The 24,925-nt window shown below is 43.3% G+C and overlaps 1 protein-coding gene across 1 annotated transcript; it reads left to right on the top strand.

The window, feature by feature from the left end:
• Positions 1 to 506: 506 nt before the first annotated feature.
• Positions 507 to 24,233, top strand: TTC4 (tetratricopeptide repeat domain 4). Its single transcript, XM_043461202.1, has 10 exons — positions 507 to 697; positions 1,271 to 1,388; positions 2,119 to 2,280; positions 5,680 to 5,757; positions 7,171 to 7,295; positions 12,759 to 12,845; positions 14,521 to 14,738; positions 16,576 to 16,657; positions 20,976 to 21,058; positions 23,122 to 24,233. The coding sequence occupies exons 1-10, from the start codon at positions 587 to 589 to the stop codon at positions 23,222 to 23,224; spliced, it is 1,167 nt and encodes a 388-aa protein (XP_043317137.1). The 5' UTR covers positions 507 to 586; the 3' UTR covers positions 23,225 to 24,233.
• The last annotated feature ends 692 nt before the right edge of the window (positions 24,234 to 24,925 follow it).

Genomic DNA, 24,925 nt, shown 5'->3' with positions numbered 1-24,925 from the left:
CCTGGTGGCTCAGATAGTACAGAATCTGTCTGCAATGCAGGAGACCGGGGTTCAATCCCTGGGTCGGGAAGATCCCCTAGAGAAGGAAATGGCTACCCACTCCAGTATTATTGCCTGGAGAATTCCATGGATAGAGGAGCCCGGCAGGCCTAGTTCATGGGGTCCGCAAGGCGTCGGAGACCACTGAGTGACTAACACTTTCACTTTCTCCGCTCTACCTTATCAGCTCCTAGAGAGCAGGGGTTTACTTGCTTTGCCCAGTACTGTATACCCAGCGACTACAACAGCACTGGCACGAGAAAGGAGCTTAGGTAACGTGCTGACTGGTTAAATAAACGAGTGAACTAAGTGATCGTGCGCTACTGTGGGGCACTGGGCTCATCCACGACCCCGAAAGTATTCGAAAAGTACGCGGGAGAGTAGGCGCTTCCCGGGGGAGGGGTGGAGTCGGGTCGGCCACGCCTCCAGGACGCCGGAAGCAGCACGCCGGCGCCACCCGGAAGATTGAGAGGGGGCACCCGCGCCGCCGGAAGCTGCTGTAAGGTTCTCGGCGCCCGGGCCGTGGCTGGATCGCCAGGGAGCAGACATGGAGCAGCAGGACCCGGGCGTCACTTTTGACGACGGCATGGACTCGTTCTTGGAAAAGTTCCAGAGTCAGCCTTACCGTGGCGGCTTCCACGAGAGCCAGTGGGAGGAGGTGGGCGGGCCCGGGGTCTCAGCACGTGCGTGCGTGGGCGTCGTCCCAACTCCTGGGGCCTCCCGAGCGCTGAGGCGCTTTACTGCCGAGGTTTGGCGATGCCGGCGGATAGGCGGTTTCTACTTGCGTGTTAAAAATCGGCCCCGAAGCTTTGAGGGTCTTCTTAAGCTGACAGTATGTTTAGATGTTCAGGTTTTGGAGTCAGAAACCTGTGAGTTCACCGCTTATCTGAGACCGTCCCCTCATTTGTAAAATTCCTCTGACTGGAGCACCAATCTCGTAGGATGGTGGCGAAGCTCAAGTGAGAGGATGGGTGAAGTGCCAGGAACAAACGAGCGTTCAACTCGTTTGGTAGTTACTGCCGGTCTTGTAAGAATGTGAGAACTGAAGGGTCTTTAGGTATTCTGCACTCTTATTTTACAGGTGGGACACTGAGGCCGGAGAGGGAGAGATGTCATAAGGGTTTGCAAATTATGATGAGTGAGAAAAAACTTTGATGTGGAGACCTGGGATTGGGTCTACTCAGTGGAAAATTGTATTCGTATAGTTCATTCTTCTCTTAACAACCTCCAGGAATTTGAAAAGATTCCTCTGTTTATGAAGAACTCGCCATCAGAAATTGATCCCCTGGAGAATCCTGACTTGGCCTGCCTGCAGTCAATTATTTTTGATGAAGAGCGATCTCCAGAAGGTATCTTCAGTGACACTCTAAGCTCCTCCATTAAATTGAGATAAAGTGTGAGTCAGAAAGGTTTTGATAAATAACAGAAGTAGTTAGCCTCAGCTAACTTGTCACTATTTATTCCATATATACTTCTTTGTATACCTACTAAATACTGGGCACCGGGACAGAGGAAGGAATGAGATTGCCCTCAAAGGTCACACTCCAGTGGATAGCTCAGTTGTCCTAAAGAATCAGGACAAACCTATGAAATAATTGCCAAGGTATTATAGGTGCTGTTGGAACACCAACCGGGGGGTGGGTGTAGGAGTGGGCTTTCAATGGGTGGGAAATTTGAACTGAATTGTAACAATTTTGTAGGCTTTTGCTAAAGTGAGGGGGGGAATTTGCCTTCAAGGGACTCAAACAACATATTAAAAAACAGTAGTGTAATTTCCCCCCATTTCTTCTGTAATTAAAGCCCTCTCTTCAAGAGATAAGTGTACTTTTTTCCTTTATGCTTTTTTTTGTGTATGTGAGCACTTAATAATCTACCTTGTAGGATATTTAGAATTGATTGTAGTTAAGTACATGTGATTTTATTTCTCCATATTGATAATCCATTGTATAGCATTCATTTTTGAGTTTTCTTTCCGTATTGGTTCTTTTTGGTTTGTCATTACATTATTGTGTGATTTAGATTTTTAATGAGCCCTTTAAAAAATAGGGGATAGTGATTTTTTTCTTCTCTTTTTTGCAGATCAGGCCAGGACTTACAAAGATGAGGGCAATGATTACTTTAAAGAAAAAGACTATAAGAAAGCTGTTATTTCATACACTGAAGGATTAAAGAAGAAATGTGCAGACCCTGATTTGAATGCTGTTCTTTATACCAATCGGGCAGCAGCACAATACTATCTGGGTAATTTATTCTGTTATTTAGTACTTTCTGAAAGATTAACTTATGATAAAAAACTATTACATGATGGCTAGTGGGGAGGGTTTGAGGTGTCAGAGGAAAAGGAGCTGTTTATCCCAGAAATCTTAAGATAGCTTACTTTAGCTGAACTTTGATTTTCCAGGTAGATACGGTGAAAAGGGATGTCAGATAGATTGTATAATTCTTACTATTTAAGCCAAATGCTGCTGCTGCTCCTACGTCACTTCAGTCGTGTCCAACTCTGTGCGACCCCATAGACGGCAGCCGCCAGGCTCCCCCATCCCTGGGATTCTCCAGGCAAGAACACTGGAGTGGGTTGTCATTTCCTTCTCCAGTGCGTGAAAGGGAAAAGTGAAATTGAAGTTGCTCAGTCGTGTCCGACTCTTGGAGACCCCGTGGCCTGCAGCCCACCAGCCTCCACTGTCCATGAATTGGATTCTCCAGGCAAGAGTACTGGAGTAGGTTGCTAGTGCCTTCTCTGTTGAGCCAGATGAGTAACATCAAATACCTTAATACATGAGTTGGTATGATCTGGAATTTTTGAGCCCAGATGCTTCTCTCTCAAAAGTAAGTTTGTTTTTTTCTGGCCTCCTCTCAAGGATGCCAGAAGGATTAAGGTGATAAAGTTCTTTGTGTGAGAGAAACTATATTAATCCACGGGAGAATTTCTCAGTAGTCTGTGGGCCCTTTGAAGTAAAACGTTCCTTGGACAAGTAAAATAGGACAGTGCTGCCTCTTCATTGGAGATTTGCAGTGCACATTAGTATGTTAATACTGAGAAAACATACAGCAGAGAACCTTATCCTGTGATTCTCAGGTTTTGTGAGCCTCCTTTTCAAGTAACACTTATTAACATGCAGGACTGTTTTGCAGACATGACTTTGGGAAACACTGATTAATTATTTGGGTGACATCATTGTTGGTATCTAATCTTAGGCATATTAAACCCTTGTTTCTTACCACAGTTTTAGAGAGGACCTGGGAATGACTTCAACCTTTTCTGAGGGACTGGTAGACAATAAGCCTTTAAGTCCAGCTGGGATAGATCTATTGGGACATGTCACCTTTGGAGCAGAGTTTCTTTCCAGTGATAATCTACAATTTTTTTCTTTTTTAGCCTGTTTCATTATAAAATTCTAAAAAGCAAGAGTGGTATAGAACTTTGGAGATTATTTGAGCCAACCAGCCCCCTCATTTTACAAAGGCCTAGAAAAGAACCCCTTTGATTAGTGCCAGACTCTGGACTAGAAACCCAGTCGTCGTCTTCTGGAGGAATACATTTTCTTCATTCAGCACACTGAGTTCTTATTCTGTGCTGGGCACTAGCATCATAGAAATGAGTAAGACCTGACTTTTCCTTAAAGGAGTTTCATTCATTTACCTATTCAGACAGTAAGTATAAAGCATTTGCTGTGTGCTAGGGACTGCACTGTGAATAAGAGGTACATAGTTCCTTTTGGGGAACTAAAGAATGTTATGTATAGGCCTAGTAAGACCAAAAGCACCTTGCAAGGGAAAAAAAAAACAAGAAACAGGTATTTGCAATACCAGAGGAGCAAATGCTTAATAATCAAGAGACATTCCTTAAATGATGTCACTGGAATGGCTTACAAAGCACTTTCACATTTTTTTATCCCTCTTGAGTTCATAGCAACTATGTAAGGTAAATAAGGTTAACAGCTTTATCCCTAGTTAACAGAGTAAGAGATTGTAGTAAAATGTAATAAATGTGTAAAATAAATTGCCTTAAGAGTATGCAGTGCTAGGATTAGGATTCAGAGTCAAGTGTGACTCAGAAGACACTAAACAAAAGACCCCTTTATCCACTCTCACAGAGGTACCTGCTGCTGTTGATTCCTGAGTACTGGGTACTTTGTAGGCTTTTCAGTATACTTGGTAGCTTTGAGTTTTCTCTCTACTGGCTTAGACTTCAGTTGTCTCAAGCCTAATTAGTCATTTAGCCTGTGTCTCTTTGTTCTCCTGCTTTAAAATGTGTTCCGTTTTGTCGTTCTTGTCTCTGGATTAATGGATTTTTTTTTTTTTTTTGGTCAAGTGATAGGGGTTGAAATACATATGTTCAGTCTACTACCTTTAAGCAGAAATTTTTGGATTTCTCTTTATGTATTTTTTCCACAGATCATGCTGTTGTTCCAATTCTGTATTCAGTTTTCACTTAATTTTATAATGTAAACAATTTCACCTGTCATTAAATTATTTGTGAATACTAAAGTTGCATCATATGGACATATCAGTGTTTACACTATTTGTTTTACTGTACTGCTGTTGTTGAGTATATAGCTGCTTTTAGGCTTTTTTAAGTAATGCAAAAATGAACAAAGTTAGTGATAAAATTTTTCCGATAATTCTGATTATTTAGGCTAAAGCAGGATTTGGCAGACTATGACTCAGGCCACATCTGGGTCCCTGATCTCCTGTGAGCTAAAAGTGTTTTTTTAAAGGATTATGAAACAAAGAATGTATAACAGACCATATGTAGCCTGTAAAGTCTGAAATATTTACTATATGGCCCTTTAGAGAAAAATTTTGCCCAGGGGCTAGAGCTTTAGAAGTTAAATTAGTAAGTATATACCAAACTGTTAGTAATACTTACAGTATAAACTAGGTTGAATAACCAGTGTTCATGATTGCACACAAGTATATATGTGTGTACATGTGCCTGTATATTTAGATTGGTTTGTTTATTTTATAAAGATAGGCTTCTATACACATTGACCCACCACTTAAAGCAATGTAGGAAAGACATCCTATCATGCCTTTTACATACAGATCTATCTTACTCCTTTAATAGCTGTATTCAATAGTATGGATTTACTATATTTCATCACTAAATTGAGGATATTTAGTTTAGCTTTTCACAATTAAAAATAATGCAGCAGCTCACATGCTTTTACATTTGTCATTGTACATTTTTTGCAAGCATTTCTTCGTTTTTTTGCAAGCCATTTTGAGGATCAGTTTTTTTGAAGAGTATTGTTGGGTCAGAGTGAATATACAATATGCACGCCAATTTGCTCTCTTGGTTTACTCTCAGAGTGCCCTTTCACCATATCTTCACCAATATTGGGTATTACCTGTTTTTAATTTTCAGTTTCATGTTAATCTTAATTTCTCTAATCATTAGTGATTTTGAGCATTTTTCCGTGTGCTTACTAGCCATTTATAGTTGTTTGGTGGGTTGCTTGCTATTATAAACATTTCTGAGGTGCTTGATGAGCATAACTATTTTTTTTCTATAAACAGTTGCTCTGATTTACATTTCTCTAAGATTGTCCAAGAGTGTTCTTGTTTCTACATACAAAATTTTGGAAATAATTTGATCTCAAAACTTGCTTTCTTGTTTACTGAATGGTGTTTTGTCAGGCAATTTTCGTTCTTCTCTCAATGATGTGATGGCTGCCAAAAAGCTAAAACCCTGCCACCTCAAAGCAATAATAAGAGGTAAGTCCTGTAGAGCTACAGTGTGACTGTCACCATGGAAAAGTTGGTATGCGCAGCACCAGAAGTATTTTAAGCTTTGATATTAAGGTGCTAAGATACTAATGAAGTTACCTTATTTTTGCAATCTTGGTATTAAGTCATTATCAGCAGCAACATGCCATTTTTAAAAGAATTCTTCATAGAATAATTCAACCCTCTGTGTTTTAAGAATTGGTAGAGAAATTGAAACGCCTCATTTTAAATTAATAAATAAATTAATAAAGAATAAAATTAATTAAAGCAGTTCTGAAAGCCACATTCTAATTTTTTTTCCAAATTAGCTGATTGAAAGACAAGATCTTCAAATGCCATGTTATTGTTAATTAAAAGATAAGTTATGGGACTTTTGCTGATAACTCTAATGTTGAGATGTTCCCAGATTATTTTTTCTGTCCTAGTCTGACCTTTGTATGTAATAATTTGCTTTTATTACTTGCATACTTCACCTTTACTTTGAGAAGCTTAGTGGTGCTTTGTAAACTTTAATTTATTCATTATATATTAATCTCTATATCCCCATGAACCAACTTAAAATGCTTTATTAAAATTATGCTTATGTAATCATGGTTAGGGAGTTTATGTAGATCCAGGCCCTTCAGCTATAGGGAGAGAAGATGGGCAAATAAATTATGTATAGTCATGTGGAATTTGCTACAGGCTGGAAGTCTGTAGCATGCTTGAATTGCCATTTTTACTTTACTATCTGGCCTTGGCAAGACACCCACTCTGTCTCTGGAAGATGAGGTTGAATTCTGTTAACATTTAAATTTTTTTAGTTCAGATGTTTTTAAACTCTGTAGAAAGCCCAAAGAGGCTAACTGGAGGAAAAACACGATTGATTAAAGGAGAGGCAGCTTAAACTAGTAGCCATCAAGAACAGTTTTAGGAGATACCTAACATGTTTGGTTTTGCCATTGCTTTTGTGAGTGACTGAGGCAAATTCTGCTTTCTCTCTCCATTTAAAGTCACCTGAGATGGACTTTATTCTTCTCATTTATAGATGAGCAGCCTAAAGCTCAGGAATACTCAATCCACTATCTAATGTTTAGTTGGTTAATGACAGCTAGATTTCCAGCCCAGATCTCTCTGATTTCAAAGACCGTGTTCTTTGCCACTAAGCTGTAGCCTTCCCTACTTTAAAAGTCCTTGATACCAGAAAAAGAGTTTTGAGCTGAATGGGACCTAGAAACCTTTCTGATCTAAAATACAAGAAACAGTGTTCCTTGTCTGGTAATGCATTAAAAGGGACTTAATCATCCATTTTCCAGAACTTCAGGGTACTGGCTGGTAGCTGGTTGAAGTTGGGGGTCAGGTGCAAGGATGGTTCTTTCCATGCATCTTGTCCCCAGATACTAAGGGTACTGGGTTCTACAGGTGCCTCTTGCCATTTGGAACTGAAAAACTATGTCGAGGCTGTGAACTGGTGCGATGAGGGGCTGCAGATAGATGCCACAGAGAAGAAGCTTCTGGACCTGAGGGCTAAAGCAGACAAGTTGAAGGTTGGTGGCAAAATTAATTAGCATCTCCCAGAGTGGATCTTGGGTCATTGTATACTTTTTTTCCTTTAAAACAAAACCCAGGGAATTCCCTGGTCGTCCAGTGGTTAGGACTTTGTGCTTTCACTGCTGAGGGTCCATATTCAATCCCTGGTGGGGGAACTAAGATCCCACAAGTCTAAAGAAAGAAGAAAACAACAACAGACACAACCCCGAATCAGTCTCTACCCATGAGGCTCTAGAGGATACAGAGAAGTAAATAAGTAATTATAACATGATAGAGGTAAGGAAGAATATATAGTACTTGATAAATTTGTGACTATTATGATTTGAATAAATAGACTAGTGGCATAGTCTAGTCTGCACACGGAGTATAGCCATTGAAAGAGGAGGGGAAAGACAGTTAAACACTTACGATGTTAGGCTTCTATTTGTTTGTTGTTGTTTAGTTGCTGAGTCCTGTCCAATTCTTTTATGACCTCATGGACTGTAGCCTGCCGGGCTCCTCCGTCCATGGGATTTCCCAGGCAAAAATATTGGACTGGTTTACCATTTCTTTTCCAGGGGATCTTCCCAGCTGAGGTATCAAACCAGTGTCTCCTGCATTGGCAGGCGGGTTCTTTACCATTGAGCCATCATGGAAGCCCTAGGCGTCTATAATGCTGTGTAACTCCCAACATTAAGACATCTTTAATTTGCTGATGAAATGTGACATTTCTGGTACATAACAGCAAAAGTGATGATAAAAACAATAGTAATAACAGACCATCACTACCCAAAAAACCTCAACATTAGCACTTACTATATGTATGTTCCAAATCCTATTTAAAAATTTTACTTATATGAATCTGTCTAAATCACACATAGTCCTATAAGGTAGTCAGTATTCTGATTGACTTTCCACTAGTGAGGAAGCTGAAGCAGAGAGATCAGAAAGTCACATAGCTGGTGAGGCTGGACTTCAAAGTCAGGCAGTCTAGCTCCAGAGTCTATAGTCTTAGTCCTCTGCAATACTGTCTCACATGTTTGTTCCATAACTAGACTTCAGTTCTAGTGATTCTTGGTCTAGGTCTCTCTTCACTGCTTACAGTATGGAATGGGAATTTTCAGTACCGTGGGAGCCTAGAGCTGGCCCTGAACAGGGATAAGTTTTAGTCAGAAGTCATTCTGGTCATGTCTACATAAGTAGAGGTATGGACCCACATGATTCAGTAACAGAATTTTGAGCCCAGGCAACTGGGTATGGCCAGAATTTCCAAAAGTGGCTTATACAGGAGAGAGTATCTAGAAGGCTACTGTGGAAGGCCATTGCCAAGCCTATCTGCAGAAGAGCCCTTCAGTTCAGTTCAGTTGCTCAGTCATGTCAGACTTTGCAGCCCCATGAACTGCAGCATGCCAGGCCTCTATGTCCATCACCAACTCCCAGAGTCCACCCAAACCCATGTCCATTGTCGGTGATGCCATCCAACCATCTCATCCTCTGTCGTCCCCTTCTCCTCCTGCCCCCAACCATTCCCAGCTTCAGGGTCTTTTCAAATGAGTCAGCTCTCCGCATCAGGTGGCCAAAGTATTGGAGTTTCAGCTTCAACATCAGTCCCTTCAGTGAACACCCAGGACTGATCTTTAGGATGGACTGCTTGGATCTCCTTGCAGTCCAAGGGAATCTCAAGAGTCTTCTCCAACACCACAGTTCAAAAGCATCAATTCTTCGGTGCTCAGCTTTCTTTATAGTCCAGCTCTCACATCCACACATGACTAGTGGAAAAACCGTAGCCTTGACTAGACGGACCTTTGTTGAAAAGTAATGTCTCTGCTTTTTAATATGCTGTCTAGGTTGGTCATAACTTCCTTCCAAGGAGCAAGCATCTTTTAATTTCATGGCTGCAATCACCATCCGCAGTGATTTTGGAGCCCAGAAAAATAAAGTCAGCCACTGTTTCCCCATTTATTTGCCATGAAGTGATGGGTCCACATGCCATGATCTTAGTTTTCTGAATGTTGAGTTTTAAGCCAGCTTTTTCAGTCTCTTCTTTTCACTTTCATCAAGAGGCTCTTTAGTTCTTCAGTTTCTGCCATAAGGGTGGTATCATCTGCATATCTGAGGTTACTGGTATTTCTCCTGGCAATCTTGATTCCAGCTTGTGCTTCCTCCAGCCCAGCATTTCTCATGATGTACTCTGCATATAAGTTAAATAAGCAGGGTGACAATATACAGCCTTGATGTACTCCTTTTCCTACTTGGAACCAGTCTGTTGTTCTGTGTCCAGTTCTAACTATTGCTTCCTGACCTGTGTATAGGTTTCTCAAGAGGCAGGTCAGGTGGTCTGGTATTTCTATCTCTTTCAGAATTTTCCAGTTTATTGTGATCCACACAGTCAAAGGCTTTGGCATAGTCAATGAAGCAGAAATAGATGTTTTTCTGGAACTCTCTTGCTTTTTTGATGATCCAGTAGTTGTTGGCAATTTGATCTCTGGTTCCTCTGCCTTTTCTAAAACAAGCTTGAACATCTGAAAGTTCACGGTTCACATACTGCTGAAGTCTGGCTTGGAGAATTTTGACCATCACTTTACTAGCATGTGAGATGAATGCAATTGTGAGGTAGTTTGAGCATTCTTTGACATTACCTTTCTTTGGGATTGGAATGAAAACTGACCTTTTCTAGTCCTGTGGCCACTGCTGAGTTTTCCAAATTTGCTGACATATTGAATGCAGCACTTTCACAGCATCATCTTTTAGGATTTGAAATAGCTCAACTGGAATTCCATCATCTCCACTAGTTTTGTTCGTAGTGATGCTTCCTAAGGCCCACCTGACTTAACATTCCAGGATGTCTGGGTCTAGGTGAGTGTGAGTGATTGCACCTTCGTGATTATCTGGGTCGTGAAGATCTTTTTTGTACAGTTCTTCTGTGTATTCTTGCCACCTCTTCTTAATATCTTCTGCTTCTATTAGGTCCCTACCATTTCTGTCCTTTATTGAGCCCATCTTTGCATGAAATGCTCCCTTGGTGTATCTAATTTTCTTGAAGAGATCTCCTGTCTTTCCCATTCTGTTGTTTTCCTCTATAGACCTAAGTAGAAGCGTCTATGTCCTGTAGCGCAAGTATAATTAAAGGGAGATTTCAGGGCCCAAAAGCATAACTCTGAAATGAACCAAAGCCTTGTAGCAATCTGGGTAGTGGTTATTCGAAAGTAATGGCTGAACTTCCTTAAGAACAGCAAGCTTTGTGGCACTTTACCTTGCCCTATCCCATCGCGTGTCTCCCAAGGTCCATAGTAGCCTTGAAAGCCAGCAGCCCACAATTATGTGAAAATGAGCATCCTGGTGGCCACCAGAGGAGGCAGAACAGTATTAAGCCCCATTCCCAGAGGATTGTCATTATTTGACCATCTAGAAGACCCAGCTCACAAGTGGTTTTTATTTGAGGCATCATGAAACTATCCCAGTATGAAAAGCTTTTTCACAGAGGGTTGGGATTGGAGGCATTTGTTAAATACGATTTGAGGTAATTATGTAAGATTTCATCTGCCTGAGGCAGTGGAAAACAGTTGAGGCAAGTAATAGGCTTACCAGAAAACTTAAAAGGACAAACTGGGGAATGAGATTCTGTAGGGTCTTTGAAAAGCTCCAGCATATTCCTGGGAATCTAGAAGGTCCTGTATGAATGTTCTGAGCTATCGCCTCTGCTTCCCAAGTGGCTCAGTGGTAAAGCATCCACCTGCCAGTGCAGGAGACGCAGGAGACCTAGGTTTGATCCCTGTGTCAGGAAGATTCCCCTGGAGAAGGAAATGGCAACCCACTCTAGTATTCTTGCCTGGAGAATCCCACAGACAGAGGAGTGGGCTCCAATCCATAAGGTTGCAAAGAGTTGGACCCAGCTGAAGCGACTTAGCATGCAAAGGCAAAGAAACTCATACAGTCTATTAGCAAAAGCAATATTCCAAGAAAACTTTGTTCTCTCAATAGAGGAACTAAATCCTGTCCCATACTACTATTAGTAATTTTAATTTAGTAAATTAAATTTACCTAATTTAATTCCAACCTGATTGTGTACAAAACTTCTTTTTCAAGGTTCCCTTTTCCAAATCTCACAACGTTCTATATCCATATTAGTTCCTTATTTTTCATCTAGAAACAGTCAGCTCTAGGACAAAGCCACATGCTCTAGTAGTGTGGGCTTAAGTAGTTGTGGCATGTGGGACCAGGCATCGAAGCCATGTCCCCTGAATTGCCAGGTGGGTTCCCATCCTCTGTACCACCAGGGAAGTCTTCCCTTACCTTTTCAGAGCAGTTCCTAGAGCTATCTTAGAGGCTGCCTCCCAGGTTTAAGTCCTCGGCAAATCTTGCAAATAAAACAAAATTCTCACCTTTTTAGGTTATGCTTTTTTTTTTTTCAGTCAACAATTGCTAACAGACTCTGCAGCAGAAATAACATGAACTTGGTTAGCCTAAGTACAGTAAGTAAGAGATGTTTACATTGGTTAAACCAACAAGCTTAAGCTAGTTTCATTATCAGATATAATTTAATATTGAATATTTCCGAGATGTGAATCTGAAATTCATTCTGGCCAGTTTCCATTATATTTAGAAAAAGTTAATTTGTGTTTACTTTTAAGTCTGTTAAATAGAGCTTTCTTTTACATTTAATTTTGATAATATTTTCCATAGAGACATCTTACATGCATAATGTACACATAGATGTACAGAGAGATGAGACTGGAGATCTTTTAGCTTTAACATGTGCATGGTTTGCAAAGCCTAAAATACTTACTGTCTGGCCCTTTACAGAAAAAGTTGGCCCCTATTAATCACAGTCCTGAGGGTTGGAGTAGGATCAGCTGGTTTTGGGTAGACTATTAGGAAAAGGAAATCTGAGTTATAGTTCTGACAGATGAAGTAGACTGGTGATATTTTTCTCTCATGAACTGTAATTGTGCAAAAGGCAGTCTGTGATAAGTTTTTGGCCCAGGGCAGAGTCTCTGATATGTTCTTGGCCTGGGTTTTTCCCAGTGTGTTTTCCTGTACTCCATCCATAACAGAGAAGTTTTAATGCCCCATTGGCCCTTATGTCAGGTCCTCTTTCAAGAATGCCCTTTCTCTTTCATCTGGTTTCTGTCTAAACCACCTCCATGGGGCAGAATCAGCCATTACTCCCTCCTCTGTGTTTCATAGCACTCAGTTCATACTACCAGGCTAACACTGGACCTTTTCATATGTCTGTTCCCCTCAGTAGACTATGAGTTCCTTGGATAGGTTTTAACATTACTGCTGCCACTGGTCTTAGCACCCAGACATGTGCTTCTTAAATGTTTATCAAACTGAATCCAGCCACTGGTGTTCCTTGATATACAGGAGCCAGAGTTGAATAGAGACAAGAGATAGCTGTTTAGGGTCAGGCTGGAGTAACAGAAGAGGAGAGGAGGCAAGTTCCCTAGAGCTGATGCATCTGAATTTTTCATTTTCAGCGAACTGAACAGAGGGATATAAGGAAAGCAAAGTTGAAAGAAAAGAAGAAGCAGGATCAGAATGAGGCTTTACTCCAGGCCATCAAGGTGAGTTCTCAAACTTTCTGCCCTGTGGTCTTGCAGAATTCACTCATCATGAAGTTGATCGGGAACCTTTCTGGGGATGCTTTACCTGAGTGAGTTGTTCATTTTGTTTCTGCTTTTGGTGAAGCAGTGTGACAAAGTCAGACCCCCTGAGTTCAGTCAGCTGTCTCACTTGTATGCATGTGTTGGTGTCAGGTAACATATACTGAATAGTTGCTATGGGTTAATCATTATCTAATCTTCATAGTAGCCTTCTGAGGTGGGTCTTCTTGTTCCTTCTTATTCCACATAGTCTCAGAGAAACCTCACACAGCTAGTGTACGTCAGAACCAGGTCCTTGGTCTTAGTCCCTGTGTTACACTGCATCCTGAGAAAGTGATTTTAGGATGTAGCTGTCCTAACTATCACAATAACACAAAATTCTACCTCCCCTTCCCTCTCCTACATTCTAAATAAATGTAGGAAAAGTCTGATCCAAATCTTGATTTCACATGTCACCTATTGAGCCTTGGCTTCACAGGGGAGGTAATACTGGCTATGAGTTTGGTTCTTGATTTCATTCTTTGTTGAGTTAAATTATGTACCTCTTTAAAATTATTTGTTGGCTTTGAGAAAGAACTTCACAGTACTAAGATGCACTCCACTAGTCCTGCCCTACAACAGAAAATCTGTCAACATGTTAACAGATGAAACAGAAGGGAATAACTCCAGAGAGATTTGGTCATTTTCTCAAATGTGGAGTATTAGAATGCCTAGACATTGGCATACAGACATTATTTTGGTACTCTCCTTTAACTCTGCATCTGAAACTTCTGTGTACTTGAGAACTACTCTAGAGAGTAATATACCCAAATATATTGTATTTTAGTGGTTTAAAGCCGGGGTCAGCAAGCTGCAGCCAGTTGCTCATGGCCCTGCCTATTTGTGTCTTACTGATGACTGTTTTCACACTACAGTGGCACAGAGATCATCTGGTCCACAAAACCTAAAATATTTCTTAATCTGACCCTTTCAGGGAAAGTTTGCAAACCCCTGGTGTAGGAGATACCATCAAGGTAGTTTTGATTACATGTCATTTTTCCCTTGTGGGCTAGCCTTAGGAAACCACCCCCAGCATACGTAAGAGGTGACTCTACCATTCAGATCTTTGATTTATCCTTATTTCTAGGAGAGACTCAAGATTAAGTTAGTGTATGTATAATTTTTAGTATCCCACGTCCCAGCCAAATTGAAAGCATTTGCCATTTTTGTACATGCCACTCTGCATTTTTTCAGTACCTTTGCACATGCTGTTCCTTGACTGTTCCCTGGGTTAGAATGCCCTTCCACTCCCCCTGCGCCCCAATTCTTCTGCCTTTCAGAATCATTTTTCAAGACCTAGCATTCCCCAGTCACTTCCAGCCTCCAGGCTGAATTATTCATTCATGGTCTGCAGTTCCACAGCTTTACTTCTTCCCTTATGTTGGACTTATTACCATGTCTAGTTCATGTCTGTGACAAGAGTCTCGCTTGTGGTAGAAGGCCGGTAAAGGTGAGTTCAACAGGTGTCAGGGATAATGAAGACAAACCATGTGTAGAGCTGGCCTTCACAGAGCTCGTAATGTTACGGTTTTCCCTGTTTTAGTGAAGTGAGTTTGCATCCTTCTCACATAACATGTATGTTTTTGCTTTAATCCAGGCTAGGAACATCAGGCTAGTCGCTGAAGCTCCTGGAGAGGATGAAGACTCGGCCTCAGAAGGTCTCAGTGAGCTCGCCCTGTATGGCCTCAGCTCTGAAAACCCCTGTGGAGCCAGGCTGAGTGTGGACGACCAGGGGAGACTGAGCTGGCCTGTGCTCTTTCTGTACCCGGAGTATGCCCAGTCGGACTTGATCTCTGCTTTTCACGAGGACTCCAGGTAACGTCCTTCCCCGGGAGCCTTCTGCGGTGCTCGCATGCTCTTCCCTGTTCTTTCGGCAGGATGGACAGGTAGAATTTTGGGTGAGGAGGGAAGAGAATAGTTTTAGAGAGTTTTATTTCACACTCTGGTTTAGCATAATCTCTCTAACCCATAGCTGATTTCTCCTTTCACTAAGAGGCTTTGCAGTGAGAGACATGGTCTCACTGTCATGCTAACACCACAGTACAGTGTTTGTCAAGCACTGGTAGTTGTCTCTTGTGAGAGGTGAAAGCATTGGAGGTAGTACATGAATAAAACTGAAGGGTATATTTTTTAGAAAACATATAACTAGTGATTTTAACATGTGATTTCATAGTTAATGGCTAGACTGTGGCTCATTATAGGAATGTTGTTAATCCTGAGTAAGTTAAAGAGAATTACTATGTCATAATGGGACAAATATTCAGCAATACGTGAACCGTGAACTTCCAAATGTTCAAATTGGATTTAGAAAAGGCAGAGGAACCAGAGATCAAAGTGCCAACATCCACTGGATCATCGAAAAAGCAAGAGAGTTCCAGAAAAACATCTATTTCTGCTTTATTGACTATGCCAAAGCCTTTGACTGTGTGGATCACAATAAACTGGAAAATTCTGAAAGAGATGGAAATACCAGACCCACCTGACCTGCCTCTTGAGAAACCTGTATGCAGGTCAGGAAGCAACAGTTAGAACTGGTCACAGAACAACAGACTGGTTCCAAATAGGAAAAGGAGTACGTCAAGGCTGGATATTGTCACCCTGCTTATTTAACTTATATGCAGAGTACATCATGAGAAATGCTGGGCTGGAGGAAGCACAAGCTGGAATCAAGATTGCCGGGAGAAATATCAGTAATCTCAGATATGCAGATTACACCACCCTTATGGCAGAAAAGTAAAGAAGAACTAAAGAGCCTCTTGAAGAAAGTCAAAGAGGAGAGTGAAAAATTTGGCTGAAAGCTCAACATTCAGAAAACTAAGATCATGGCATGTGGACCCATCACTTCATGGCAAATAAATGGGGAAACAGTGGAAACAGTGGCTGACTTTATTTTTCTGGGCTCCAAAATCACTGCGGATGGTGATTGCAGCCATGAAATTAAAAGATGCTTGCTCCTTGGAAGGAAAGTTATGACCAACCTAGACAGCATATTAAAAAGCAGAGACATTACTTTTCAACAAAGGTCCGTCTAGTCAAGGCTACGGTTTTTCCAGTGGTCGTGTGTGGATGTGAGAGTTGGACTATAAAGAAAGCTGGGTGCCAAAGAATTGATGCTTTTGAACTGTGGTGTTGGAGAAGACTCTTGAGAGTCCCTTGGACTGCAAGGAAATCCAACCAGTCCATCCTAAAGGAGATCAGTCCTGGGTGTTCACTGAAGGGACTGATGTTGAAGCTGAAACTTCAATACTTTGGCCCCCTGATGCGGAGAGCTGACTCATTTGAAAAGACCCTGATGCTGGGAACAGTTGGGGGCAGGAGGAGAAGGGGACGACAGAGGATGAGATGGTTGGATGGCATCACCGACACAATGGACATGGGTTTGGGTAGACTCTGGGAGTTGGTGATGGACAGGGAGGCCTGGCGTGCTGTGGTTCATGGGGTTGCAAAGAGTCGGACACGACTGAGCGACTGAACTGAACTGAATGGGACATATGATTCACATATTTTGGGCACTGTTGTCAAAATGGATTAGGCCTGCATTTCATGATTTATACATTATTGATATCTCCGTGAATTGGTGTCCAGGGGATGGGATGTGGGAAAACAGATTTTGAGTTACTGATACCAGAAAGTACATGTTATATCTCCTTAGGTTTATTGATCATCTAATGGTGATGTTTGGTGAAACACCGTCTTGGGATTTAGAGCAAAAATACTGCCCTGATAATTTAGAGGTAAGAGAAGTTTTCTTTTGTCTTTCTATGGGAATTGGAGTTGGGGGAATCAGGGTGGAGCAAGGTTTCACTGCCTTTTTAAAAAAAAAAATTGTGGTAAAATATAAAAAACATAAAATTTACCATTTTAAACATTTCAAAGTGTACAGTTCAGTAGCATTAAGTGCATCCACATTGTTTTACAACCATTACCACCGTCTGTCTCCATTTTCATCATCCTCAACTGATGTTCAGGAACTCTGTTCCCCCTCTCTGTCTCTGAATTGATCTACTCTGGGTGCCTCACGTAAGTGGAGTCATAGAGTATTTGTCCTTTTTAATCTGGCTTAATTTACTTGGTGTAATATCTTTAGGATTTATCATGGTGTAGCATGGGTCAGAATCTTACTCTTCTTAAGGCTGAATAACATGCCACTGTTGCAACTTTGAAAAAAAAAATCACAACTTACAGAATAAAGAAATTTGTCTTCTAACTGTTTGAGGGTAAGATGTCAACTGATGCCCCATCTCTGAAAATTTAAGTGTCTGTTTCCTACACACAAGGACATTTTCTTTCATGATGCCAATAAATCGTCAGAATCAGGATTTTCACAGATTTTCCCCCCAGCCCCCAGAAACACTTTTTTTTTTTTTGCCTACACTACTAATTAAAAAATTTTCTTTTAATTGAAGTATAATTGATTTACAGTATTGTTTTAGTTTCTCAAGTATACGGTAAAGTGATTCAGTTATATTTTTTCCAGATTATTTTCCATTATATGTTACTATGAGCTATTGAAAATAGTTCCCTGTACTATAAAGTAAATCTTTGTTGCTTATGTATTTTACATATAGAAGTTTGTATCTGTTAACCCCATACTCCTAATTATAGTTTCTAGTCCTTTTTACAGTGATCAGCATTTTTACTGATAATCTTTCTTAATTCCTTTAGCATTTTTATTACCTCCTTTTTGAACTTGAGGTCTAATAGACTGGAGAGGTCTGTTTCATTATTTGTTCTTTCAGGGGAATTCTGTTCTTCTAACTGGAAGAAGTTCCTCTGCTTTTTCATTTTACTTCACTGTCACTATCTCTCTGAATTTATGAAAAGACTTACCTATTGTGGTCTTAAAAAAGCATTCCTGCTCAGAGTGTGGCCAGCATTTTTGGTGTGAGGGCTGTTTTGGGTGTGGATGCCAGCCACATCTTTCTTGAGTGTGCAGTCATCCCCTTGATGGGGCTGTGGTTGGTGGTGTGGTGTGTCCAGAGCCTGCCTTGGATGTGCGGTGGGGCCTCCTCTCTGCTCCATGGCTCACCGGGCACGGTCTGCTCCCCGTTGTTGGGGTGGAAACCACGAGTGTCAGGATGGATCAGGCTTTGTTGCCCTTGAGTGTGTGCCCTGCCCCAAAGAAGGTGGTTGCTGAAGCAAGTGAAGTCCGTGCAGTCTCGGTGAACTTGAGCGCCACCATGGTTCCCCTCAGAAGCAGCCCAAGGCCGCATCCTTTTCTCTGTTGTGATTGTCCCAGATCTAGTGCAAGGCTGTGGTGTGGAGTAGGCTGGAGTTGGGGGTCAGGGCATTGTGGCTGCAGGAATTGAGGTGGGTGTGGTGCCACCTGGGACTTGGGCTGCCTCTGTGGTAGACCTCTCCGGGGACCTGTCCACTCTAGATCTGACAGTGAGGTGCCGTGTGGAGTGGGCAGAAGGAGGCTGCTTCCCTTGGGAGACCAGCCCTGCAGATACCGTGCAGGTCCTGACCGCCGAGCCGCTGTGTGTTCTTGCAGCACGGCCCAGCGCATGTGCTGGCAGTGTCTGCTGTAGCTCGACTCGCCCCTGCTGTTTGGGTGCTGACAGTGGGTTCTGCATCTCCCCCAGATCACATCCCAGGCTCTCAGCCTATCTCTGTGTAGCTAGGTCAAGTCCTCTCCCAGGGCCTGTCTGCCTGAGATTCAGCGCTTAGCTGCTGCATGCCCTTGTGATGCCTGGTGCACATGCTGACATGTCTGCCCGGTTTGACCCACCACCCTGGTGTGTACACTGACAGTGGGCTCCGTGGTTCTACTCAGACCACATCATTCTACTCTGTCTGCACAGCTAGACTGAACCTTTGCCCTAGTCTCACACCAGGCTGTGGTGTGGGGTGTGGCGCTGGGGTATTGGTCCTTTGGATTGGGAAGTGCGTATCGAGGTGGCAGCCTCCAGTGCAGGTCTCTCTCGGTCCCGATTGTCAGCAGGCCAGCACATGTGCTTACTTGTACAGTCTGTGTCAGTGGATTTCCCAGCTGGCACGCAGGCTCCTCAGGGTGAGGGTCCATCCATGTGAACTTCTCTTCATTACAGATCCCTTCCAGGGGTGCGATTCCCAGCCTGATGCTTTATTTTTTTCCCTGTCCTACCTGATTATGTGGAGATCTTTCTTTTTTTTTTTTTTAACTTTATTTATTTATTTTTTTAATTAGTTGGAGGCTAATTACTTCACAACATGTCAGTGGGTTTTGTCATACATTGATATGAATCAGCCATAGAGTTACACGTATTCCCCATCCCGATCCCCCCCTCCCACCTCCCTTTCCACCCGATTCCTCTGGGTCTTCCCAGTGCACCAGGCCCGAGCACTTGTCTCATGCATCCCACCTGGGCTGGTGATCTGTTTCACCATAGATAATATACATGCTGTTCTTTCGAAACATCCCACCCTCACCTTGTCCCACAGAGTTCAAAAGTCTGTTCTGTACTTCTGTATCTCTTTTTGTGGAGATCTTTCTTGCAGGTTTGGTTGTATGGGAGATCTGCCAGTTTCTAGTTAGTTTTCTGTGGGAATTGTTCTGCATGTAGATGGATTTTTGATGTGTGTGTGGGAGTCAGCTCCATACCTTCCTGTTCCCACCATCTTGATCCCCTCCACCAATCACCAGTAATGTTCTTTATGGCAGAAGGAATCCCACATAGTATTGTATCTAGTGCTCATGTCTCTTTAGTCTCCTTTGAGCTACAGAAGATTTTCAGTCTTGTGTCAACTTTCTTGATCTTACCACTTTTGCAGGTTACGGACCAGTTATTTTGTGGAAAGTGGGTTTGTCTTGTGTGTCTTTGTGACCTAGATTATGTGTATCTGACTTGAATATCACAGAAGCAGTGCTATCTTCTTGTTGCATCCTGTCAGACGTCATAATTTCAAAGGTCCCGTTACTGATGATGTTCACTTTCATCACTTGATGGAGGTAGGGGTATACAAGCTTCTGTACTGCATGAAGTTACTCTTTTCCCCTTTGTAGTTAGTATTATAAAGGGAGGTGCTTGGAAATGATACAGATATCTTCTTGTTTGTCAAACCATTGTTTATGTCAGTGGGTTTATGGTTTCTTATTTTATTAATTGAGTTATAATCTATTACTGTGGTTATATTATGCTCAAGGTGTCTTGGATTTGGTCAGTGGGAGTTCCTTCAAATTTGCTTCTGTGTCCTTCGGACTTGTCTCCATTTTTAAAGCACTTCCTTGCTTTGTGTTACAAGGCGTTTAAGGCTCAAATTGTGCTTTTTTTGGCCTTAGCTCTAGAATCAGCCATTTTTCTGAAGGAACTTTGGTTCTTTTTTAGCAGAAAATAGCATTTAGAAGTCAAGATCTGTGTTGTAGCTATACTCATAAGTACAGGGGTGAGGGGAGGAGGATGCTCACTGCTCCATTGGCGTGTGTGTAAAAACATGAGCTGTCACTGGTATCTCCAATTCTAATCCAATACAACCCTTTCTCTATTTTTACAGTGGCTTCTGTTATTATTAATATACTTGTTTGATCAGTCTCCCTGTATTTAATTCTCCTCCTGTCAGCACCAGTATCCCCTCTCCCATGGGGAACCTTCCCCACCTCACTTGGACTGACTCCCCACATCAGCCTGCTGCCCCAGCATGGTGCCCTCCTCATCCTACATATGCTGTTGCCCTGCACTGCTCAACATCCTGCATGAATGTCTTTCTTATCCAGCGTGGGTCCTCATTCCCCTCAGCAGGCCTCCCCCTGCCATGAGTGGCTGCCCTTCTCACCCGGCTTGGCTGGCCAGTCCCCAGTGAGAACACACATCTCCGCTGGCCGGGCTTTGACACCTGCACAGGGCTGTCTCCTGTGTGGACATCTCTTCCTCTGCTCTGGGCCACTGCTGCTTTCTTTCCCCATACCTAATGGCTCTACAACTGAATTGTTAGGGAAAGAAGGCTCACAGGCCTGGATTTGAGTCTCGGCAGTTGCCATCTCTTATACATTTCCCCAGATTTGGCCTCAGCATGCCTAGTGTCGCTGAAGCCCTTTACTGGTGTCTGACTTCTGCTCCTCTGTTCATCCTACAGGTCTACTTTGAGGATGAGGACAGGGCAGAACTATACTGCGTGCCTCCCAGTAGCACCCTGCTGCAGGTGCTACAGCACTCCAGGTAAGTCACCTTCGTGGGGCTGAGTAGACCAGGAATGATGCTCAGGCACCATCCCAGGGACACAGCCGGGTTCTCGTTTCACTGCGGAGCACTGGCCTTGTACTCCCCTCCCTTCTGCCCCGGATGCACAATTGTGAGACAGCAACCCACGGAGACTGGCCCAGGCTTTTGGCCAAACAGGTTGCAATGTGCTGACTCAGCCCATTGCACTGCAGCCTTGACATCCTCAGGGGGAAGTGAGTGGGGCTGGTTGAAACAGAAACTGCTGTCTGGCTTTTGTACCAAAGACAGCTGGGATGGCCCTCCTGTTCCTGATTGTGCCTGTGTCCCTTGATGTTGTCGTATGGAAAGAGCATTGGCACTTGAAGTCAGACACCATCATTTAGTGGCTGTGTGCCTCTGAGCCCACACTGGCTCATCTCTAAAATGAGGATAATAACTCTTGACTACATATTTCTCAGGTAGGAGAGAGAGTAGGAGTCAGTGCTCTGATGCACTGTAAGAGGCACCTTGGTTAGTTGCATTGGGAGCCAGTTGGATTTGGCAGTTGTCTCTTAGCTTTGGGGACTCCTGGACTATAACGTTATGCCCTCAATAGCTTTATAGTTGACCCTTGGGCCACTTTTCCCTGAGCCTTGAGCAAAGCAAATGTTTTGGATTTAGGCAGAGTCCAGTGTGCTAAGTTATGGGTGGTTGGGTTTGAAAATGGTGGTTGGGTTGGAAATGAGGCTGGAGGACCGTGTTAGGACCGTGTGCGGCAGCCTTGAGTGCTCTAGGGAGCGTGAATCCTGACGATGGTGTGTGGAGTCCCAGGGGCGTTTAGGTAAAGTGTACCAGGTAGTGTACAGATCTTAAAAGTGTACTGTTCAGTGGTGAGACGTGAAGTAGGGGTGGATTGATGTTTAGGAGGTGTTTGGGATGGGAGTTGGTGATGTGTTGACTGACTCAGTGAGAATGTCTAGTTGTCCTGATGGTCCTGCTTTGGCCTGGCTGGCAGGAGGTGAGGATTTCTTCAGGTATGATTGATGACTTCTCTTGGCAGCATTTTTTTTTTCTAGCCCTAAGTTACCCTTCTAGTTTATAGACAGATTTTTAGCTCTTCATTTTCTCAATTGTTAGCAAATTATCCAGAATTCTTTAAAGGCCTGAGGTCTACTCTACCTTATCTCCCAGAAAATGTGGAGAAATATTAAATTTAAAGCAGACTGATTGATGGAGGAAAATCAATTTCTTGCTTCTGAGAAAGTATAAATACATTGGAAGTCATTATTTTTTAAATGATTAGCGTAGGCAAGAGACTACCCAGCACAGAGTAACTTCAGACCAGCAACTTCAAACTCTGAACTGGGTGCTGGGCCGTGATACAGGCTCCTCTGCCCAGATCCAAGCCCAGAGGGTGGTGCAGAAACCCCTGGACCTGAGAGTCCAAGGCCTTACCTGCTGTCGGGCATGCCTGCTCCATATGCTTTATGCCCAGCAACAGCAAAAGCTCCAGTGACCTGCACCTCCTGGCTTTTGCTTCCCTATGCCCATCAGGACCCCTTTTCCAGTTAATGTAAGCTGAGACGTGACAGCTTCCAGAAACCTTTCCTGATTTCCCTTTCCCGTACAGGAATTATGTCTCTTTGGGCTAACACTGTACCTCAGAAATGCTTCTACAGTTGTGCCTTGCTGTCGTCATTTATCTCCCTCCCTCCAGACAGTGATGGTGGCTTTTGTTTGTTGTTTAATCTGTTTTTTTCAGCACAAGACCTGGCTTACCCTGGGTGCGTACTGTTGAATGAAGGAATGAAAGCATGTTCTTATTTTATTTCATGTTTAGCCATAAACATACATGATGCTAGAGGGCCAAGAGGACTGGCCCAAAGGTTCTGGCTAGGTTCTAATGGGGAGGGGGTCATGCTAATTTGCAGACTTATAAACAACCAAGCAAATAAATGTGCTAAACTTGCTTTTTAATGTTGGCTCACATCTAAAGGTTCACCTTTACTATTGTTGGGAAAGTCCATGGATGATTAAGATTGCAATTCAATTATCCCTCTCTTTTGTTGTGTTCACTGCAGGTACTTTGTAAAAGCCCTGACACCAACATTTTTGGTCTGTGTAGGATCCTCTGGTTTTTGTAGGAATTATCTCCGGGGGAAAAAGGTACACCAGGTAAAGTGACTGGGCCATGCTGTGGGAGCCAGGCTCCCTGGACCTCCTCCCTCCCCACCTCAGCCTGGAGTCCAGCACTCTTGAATCAGCAAGATCTACTCCTCGAACCCAGCACTTTATTCCTGCCACCCCAGGGACAGGCCTTCCCTGCATCATGGTTGGGGAGGAGCTGCTGCCTTCTTGAACTTCAGCCTCTCGGGACAGACCGCTGAGCTCTAGCAGGCCTTCACTTTCCTCTCTTGCTACTGAACTCTGTGCCTTGCTGATGACATCCTTGGACTCACTCTGAGTTGTGTTAACCACCAGCTTCCAGCTCTGACCTGAAGACTCATGATCCAGTGACGTGGTTCTGCAGCTGTGTACCTCACACTGCACACATAGACAACCACGTGTGTGATTGTAAGGTGTTAATGCTAAGAGGTCCGTCATGAGCACAGAGGCCTGCTCTGTTGGGATCCTGTAGGTGCCTTGGGGTGAGATGGGGCTGGGAAGCCAGGTCCTATTTCTCCATCTTTTATAAAGATCTGCACATTGAGGGTCCTCTAGAACCCCTAAAAAGTTTGCCATGTTTCCTGGTCTTTGCAATATGGAGACCTGTGACATACTTGGACAGTATATCAGTTTTCACATTTGTTTAGAATTTTATGCCTTTTAAGCTGGAAAATCTTTTTGCACATTGAGTCACTGTCGTTTGTTGTATTTTTGTCTACCACTCTTTGCCTCCTCCTTTCTAGAGGATTTTATAAGTCCTTAGCTTGCATTGCCCGCCCCGTCCCCCAGTGAGGAGGGTTCGTCCCTTCTCCTGATGCAGAGGGATGTGAGTGGACATGTCGAGGCAGAGCTTGCAGAGCATGGCGTGGTGGGCTCATGCTGTTTTCCCTCTGCTTGGGAATGTATTTCCCAGGGTCGGGCTGTTCCTTCAGCTGGATGCTAAAACACATGGAGCAGAGCTGAAGCAGCTGGCCTGCAGCCATTGACTGTGACATGAATGAGAAATAAATATTTGTTGTAGTATTAATAATAAGCGCTGAGATTTGGGAGTTGTTTGTTACTATAGCAAAGTTAACTAATACATCATTAAACTGAAACCAGCTGCTCTACTTAAGATCGACTAACTTAGGGTTTTCTGCTGTGCGTGCTGTCGTCTATGAGGGGCAATTTGCTGTGGAATGTTTACAAAGAACCAGGCAGCTTTCCTTCCACGTGCAGGTCCCTGCCTGTGGCTTGTGGCTGTAGAGCCGAAGTCCAGCTTCCATCCTGAGCCTGGCTTAGGCCACACAGGCCATCCTCTCTCATTTCCCAGCTAGATTCTGTGCCCTTCCAGACGACAAGGCCTGGCTCAGCCTTGCTCCACTGCAGTGGCTATGGTGATGGGCAGCCAGGGTGAGCACTGGAGTGTGGGGCAAGGGCCCTGAACACTCCCCTTCCAGAGGGGCGGGACCTGTGGGGTTCGGGACAGGTGGCCCTCTTGTGAAGTGGATGGGTGTAGTGGGGCCTGTGGGCCTTGCCCTGCTGGTGCCTCCTTGGCCACTTGCCCATGCCTGGGATTCCAGCAGAGCTGAATCGGAGCTCCCCACAGGACTTAACCCTCCTCCACCTCACCTTACGAGGAGGAAACTTAGGCTTAGAGGAAGGACAAGGGCAAGGCTGAGGAGCCAGCATCTTTGGCATCCCCAACTTGAGGCAGAGCCTTTCCCACCATCCCAGGGA

This window comes from Cervus canadensis, chromosome 2 (assembly GCF_019320065.1).
Source record: "Cervus canadensis isolate Bull #8, Minnesota chromosome 2, ASM1932006v1, whole genome shotgun sequence".
Lineage (NCBI taxonomy): Eukaryota > Metazoa > Chordata > Mammalia > Artiodactyla > Cervidae > Cervus > Cervus canadensis.
Note: the sequence above shows the minus strand (reverse complement) of the source record. Positions and strands in the feature narration are given on the sequence as shown.